The 6,056-nt window shown below is 48.1% G+C and overlaps 2 protein-coding genes across 6 annotated transcripts in view; one reads left to right on the top strand and one right to left on the bottom strand.

Moving 5' to 3' along the window:
- LOC144692089 (uncharacterized) overlaps positions 1–6,056 on the top strand; it is a 981,581-nt gene that overhangs the window by 697,209 nt on the left and 278,316 nt on the right. The window lies entirely within an intron of this gene.
- Positions 305–6,056, bottom strand: part of hmgcs1 (3-hydroxy-3-methylglutaryl-CoA synthase 1 (soluble)) — an 83,040-nt gene continuing 77,288 nt past the window's right edge. For all 5 annotated transcript variants that reach the window (XM_078560597.1, XM_078560583.1, XM_078560590.1 and 2 more), the window contains exons 8-9: positions 4,078–4,244; positions 305–1,339 (exon numbers count right to left, since the gene is read on the bottom strand). In XM_078560597.1, the coding sequence (XP_078416723.1) occupies positions 1,250–1,339; positions 4,078–4,244 (257 nt within the window). In that variant the 3' untranslated portion in view covers positions 305–1,249. The remainder of the gene's footprint in view (positions 1,340–4,077; positions 4,245–6,056) is intronic.

The following is a 6,056-nucleotide window of genomic DNA, read 5'->3' as shown; positions in this document are numbered from 1 at the left end:
ATGGCTAGTCCAGTTCAGTTTCTGGTCAATAGTAACCCTCAGGATATCGATAGTGGGGGATTCAATGGTGAACATCAAGGGGCGATGGCTGGATTCTCTCTTGTTGGAGATGGTCATTGCCTGGCACTTGTGTAATGCAAATGGTACTGGTCAGCCCAAGCCTTGGTATTGTCCAGGTCTTGTTGCATTTGGACATGGGCTGCTCTCTTCCAGATTCCCACTCGCTTCTAAAGAAAAGCAGTTCTGGGGTTGTGAAAACTTACTTTTCAGAAAACGGAACTCACAGGCACTTGGCGTGTGCAGGTTTGTATAATTTTTTTGTTTTTTTAATTTAAAAAGAACTTTACAACAGAACCCAAATTTGATAACTCACTTCAGAACAGGTGTAGGTTCAGGATTTTGTTTTCTTACGCACCGGATTAAATTAAAATTTAACACGATCAGAAACAGCAGCTGGAGGGTTGGGGAGGGGGTGGTCACGGGGTGTGGGGGTGGTCATAGGGGGTGAGGGGGGTTACGTGGGGGGTGGGTTACGTGGGGGGTGAGGGGGGGTTACGTGGGGTGGGGGTGGTCACGGGGTGTGGGGGTGGTCATAGGGGGTGGGGGGGGGTTACGTGGGGGGTGAGGGGGGGGTTACGTGGGGGGAGGGGGGGTTACGTGGGGGGAGGGGGGGTTACGTGGGGTGGGGGTGGTCACGGGGGGTGTGGGGGGTGGGTTACTTGGGGGGTGGGTGGGGGTGGTCACGGGGGGGGGTGGTGGTGGAGATGATGCATGAATGAACAACTGAGATTGTCTGCACGTCATCGGCATGGGAACCAACTCACTGCACAGACGTTAAATACCACACTACACAGAAAGGGGGTTGGGGGGTGCAGGGCAGCTAAATTACAAAGCGGTAATCAGGCTGTGGGGGCCCAAAGATCAAATGCAAGACATGAGCATTCAAAGCTCAGCCCATATGCACAATAAACAGCAGAATTAAAAAATAATTACAGTGTTCGATTGCAAATGAAGTTAAAAAACATAGTGCTTGCTGCAGTGTGACTGTACATTAGGCGGCAGGTCTGAAACACCTTGCCTGCAAAGGATCCAAGGATTTATTTTCAGATGCGTGTCCAGCAATGCTTCTCCTGGACTGAGAGGAATCACACACGCATTCACCATCAGACTTGCTGGGATGGGGTGAGGGTGGGGAGAATGGTTCTCTCTCTCTCTCTCTCTCTCTCTCCCCCGCACCCTGAAAGTCAGCTCAGTGCTCTCCGTTGCTGACGTTGGCAGTACCAGGTTGTGTGGCTGTTGCCGGGATCCTGGGCATTTTCTTGGCAGGGCTCGGCGCGCACTGTGAACAACACGGACATCTTTAAAACATCAACCCCATAACAGTTAACCCATCTTCACGCTGCAGCCCAACGCCCTATACCCAACCCCAGTCACCTCCTGCACCCACCACCTTGCCTGACCCACCCAGCACATCATCCCTCAACTCCACTATCTCATTAAATCCCTCACCGCCGGCAACCCCCACAACCCCAACACTGCGCCAGATCCCTCAGCACCACCATCGATCCCCACAAGGTCCCTCGGCCGCAGCAGAAGCCTCAACCCCACCAGATCTCTCAGCTCCACCTTCTGCAAATTCCTCAATCCGATCTCTCTCCCAAAACACATCCGTCCCTTTTCCAACTTTTTCCCTTTTTCATCTTATTCTTATACGGGATGTGGGCTTCACTGGCTGGGCCAGCATTTATTGCCCATCCCTAGTTGCCCTTGAGAAGGTGGTGGTGAGCTGCCTCCTTGAACCGCTGCAGTCCATGTGGTGTAGGTACACCCACAGTGCTGTTAGGGAGGGAGTTCCAGGATTTTGACCCAGCGACAGTGAAGGAACGGCCGATATATTTCCAAGTCAGGATGGTGAGTGGCTTGGAGGGGAACTTCCAGGTGGTGGTGTTCCCATTTATCTGCTGCCCTTGTCCTTCTAGATGGTAGCGGTCGTGGGTTTGGAAGGTGCTGTCTAAGGAGCCTTGGTGAGTTCCTGCAGTGCATCTTGTAGATGGTACACACTGCTGCTACTGTGCGTCAGTGGTGGAGGGAGTGAATGTTTGTGGATGGGATGTCAATCAAGCGGGCTGCTTTGTCCTGGACGGTGTCAAGCTTCTTGAGTGTTGTGGGAGCTGCACTCATCCAGGCAAGTGGGGAGTATTCCATCACACTCCTGACTTGTGCCTTGTAGATGGTGGACAGGTTTTGGGAAGTCAGGTGAGTTACTCGCTGCAGAATTCCTAGTTTCTGACCTGCTCATGTAGACATAATATTTATAATGGCTATCCAGTTCAGTTTCTGGCCAATGGTAACCCCCAGGATGTTGATATTGGGGGATTCAGCGATGGTAATGCCATTGAATGTCAAAGAGAGATGGTTAGATTCTCTCTTGTTGGGGATGGTCATTGCCTGGCACTTGTGTGGCACGAATGTTATTTGCCACTTATCAGCCTAAGCCTGGATATTGTCCAGGTCTTGCTGCATTTGGACATGGACTGCTTCAGTATCTGAGGAGTCGTGAATGGTGCTGAACATTGTGCAATCATCAGCGAACATCTCCACTTCTGACCTTACGATGGGAGGAAGGTCATTGATGAAGCAGCTGAAGATGGTTGGGCCTAGGACACTACCGTGAGGAACTCCTACAGTGATGTCCTGGGTCTGAGATGATTGACCTCCAAAGGCATCTTCCTTTGTGCTAGGTATAACTCCAACTAACGAAGAGCTTTCCCCCTTACTCCAGTTTGTTAGGGCTCCTTGATGCCACAATGGGTCAAATGCTGCCTTGATGTCAAGGGCAGTCATTCTCACCTCACCTCGGGAGTTCAGCTCTTTTGTCCATGTTTGAACCAAGAATGTAATGAGGTCAAGAGCTGAGTGGCCCTGGCAGAACCCAAACTGAGCATCAGAGAACCGGTTTTTACTGAAGTGCTACTTGATAGCACTGTTGACGACACTTTCCATCACTTTACTGATGATCAAGAGTAGACTGATGGGGTGGTAATTGGCAGGATTGGATTTGCCCTGCTGTGTGTACACAGAACATACCTGGGCAATTTTCCACATAGCCAGGTAGATGCCAGTGTTGTCGCTGTACTAGAATAGCTTGGTTAGGGGCACGTCTAGTTTTGGAGCACAAGTCTTCAGTACCATTGCCGGGTACATAGCCTTTGCAGTATCCAGTGCCTTCAGCCGTTTCTTGATATCACGTGGAGTGAATCGAATTGGCTGAAGACTGGCATCTGTGATGCTGGAGACCTCTGGAGGGGGCCGAGATGGATCATCCACTCGGCACTTCTAGCTGAAGATGGCTGTAAATGGCCCTGTCTTTTGCACTGATGTGCTGGGCTCCCCTCATCATTGAGGGTGGGGATATTTGTGGAGCCTCCTCCTCCAGTGAATTGTTTAATTGTCCACCACCATTTATGAATTGATGTGGCAGGACTGCAGAGCTTAGATCTGATCTGTTGGTTGTGGGATCGCTTAGCTCTGTATCTCACTTGCTGCTTATGCTGTTTTGCATGCAAGTAGTCCTGTGTTATAGCTTCACCAGGTTGACAGCTCATTTTTAGGTATGCCTGGTGCTACTCCTGGCATGCCCTCCTGCACCTTTCATTGAACCAGGGTTGGTGGTCATGGTAGAGTGGGGGGTATGCCGGGCCATGGGTTACAGACACTGGTTAAACACAATTCTACTGCTGCTACTGGCCCACTACGCCTCATGGATGCCTAGTTTTGAGTTGCTAGATCTGTTCGAGTTTATCCCCATCTAGCACAGTGATAGTGCCACACAACCCTATCCGGTAACTTCTTTCACCCTTAACTTCCCCTGTTTTGTGTGAAGGTGATCCTCCCAATTTCCCTTCTCACTTCAGACCACTTCACCTTTACCCTCCCTCCTGCTGTGAGTGGCACTTGCGGGAAAAATTGCCTGGGGTCCAAACACCGTCAGCTCCCTTCGATAATCTTTAACAACCTTAAATAGGTCAGTGGGAAGGTTGGGAATTGGGTGAAATGAGCTTTGGGGGTCCCACGTACCTCGGTGGTGGCAGTGTTGCCATGGAGTGCACCTAGCCCAGCCTCAAAGCTCCGGTTCTCCAGGATGGGCCTCCTGGCGTAGTCACGGCGATGTTTCTCATCAACCTGGGTAAGGTACCACGTGCCGGGGAACAGGTCTTCCACTGAACCCTGGGGCTGGTGATTCGCTGCAAGAGGCAAACCGAAAAAAATTAGACAAGGGGACTGTGACCCCTTGTTCTAGACCCCCTCCCCCCCACCCCACAGCCAGGGGAAACATCATCCTTTTTTTTGTTCCAAAGTTTAATATTAAAAAATTTCTGTACACTGGCACATACGACGTCTATACCACAACTAAACACAAACAAAATGACTCATATGAATCAGACAACGTGGCACAAGTGTTTAAATTAATGTTAACCCTACACCATGAGCTTTTATTGTCCACAATAACCTTTGATGTGGCATCTTATCAAATGCCTTCTGGGAATCCAAATGTTATTAAAGGTAATGGTATTAAAGGCTCCCCTTTATCCACAGTGTATGTTACTCCTTCAAAGAACTCCAATAAGTTGGTTAAACGTGATTTCCCTTTCACAAAACCATGCCAACTGTTCCCTTCTCTTGAGTTTCTCTAAGCACCCAGCTTATTAATGACCGAGTCTAACACCTTACATGGGCTCCAAAAGGTATTCGATACAGTGCCACACACAGACTTGTGAGCCAAGTTAGAGCTCATGGAATAAAAGGGACAGTAACAACGTGGATATGAGATTGGCTGAGTGGCAGGAAACAGAGTAGTGGCTAATGGATGTTTTTTTGGGCTGGAGGAAGGTTTGTAGTGGAGTTCCCCAGGGGTCAGAGTTGGAACCCTTGCTTTTTCTGATATATATTAATGACCTAGACCTTGGTGTTCAGGGCACAATCTCAAAATTTGCAGATGATACAAAACTTGGAAGCACTGCGAACTGTGAGGAGGATAATGCAGAACTTCAAAAGAACATAGACAAGTTGGTGGAATGGGTGGACAGGTGGTAGATGAAGTTCAATGCAGGGAAATGTGAGATGTTTCATTCTGGTAGGAAGAACATCGAGAGACAGTATTAAATAAGGGGTACAACTCTAATGGGGTGCAGGAACAGAGAGACTTGGGTATAGTATTCAGGTACTGCAAGCGATTAGGAAGAAAAATGGAATGATGGTGATTTTTGCAAGGGGAATGAAATAGAAAAATAGGTAATTTTTACTGCAGCAGTTTAGGGCCTTGATGAGACCACATCTAGGATAGTGGACAGTTTTGGTCTCTTTATTTGAAAAAGGATATAATTGTGTTAGAAACAGTTCAGGGAAGATTTACTTGACTCATTCCTGGGATGAGGGACTTATCTTATGAAGAAAGGTTGGACAGATTGGGCCTGTACCCATTGGAGTTTAGAAGAAAGAAAGGTGATCTTATTGAAACATACAAGATCCTGAGGGGGCTGGACAGGGTGGATACTGGGAGGATGTTTCGTCTTGTGGGGTAGACTAGAATTAGGGGACATAATTTAAGGATAAGAGCTCTTCCTTTTAAGTTGGAGATGAGAAGAATTTATTTCTCTCAGAGGGTTGTTAGTCTGCGGAATTCTCTTCCCTAGTCATTGAATTTATTCAAGACTGAATTTTGATTTTTGATCGACAAGGGAATCAAGGGTTATGGGGAGGCTGACAGGAAAGTGGATTTGAGACCACAACCACATCAGTCATGATCTTATCGAATGGTGGAGCAGGCTCGAAGGGCCGAATGGCCTACTTCTGCTCCTAATTTTTTTGTTCCTATACTCTTCCAATCCTTTCTGCTTCATGTGTTTATCTAAATCCCCTTAAATGCATCCATAAAATCACCTCTAGCACTCTCTGTGGTAGTGAGTTCCACATTCTAACCACTGTCTGGATAATGAGGTTTCTCCTGAATTCCCTATTGGATCTTATCAGTGACTAACTTATATTTATGGCCACTA

Source organism: Cetorhinus maximus, chromosome 2 (genome assembly GCF_964194155.1).
Source record: "Cetorhinus maximus chromosome 2, sCetMax3.hap1.1, whole genome shotgun sequence".
Lineage (NCBI taxonomy): Eukaryota > Metazoa > Chordata > Chondrichthyes > Lamniformes > Cetorhinidae > Cetorhinus > Cetorhinus maximus.
This window is presented reverse-complemented; position numbering and strand designations above follow the sequence as displayed.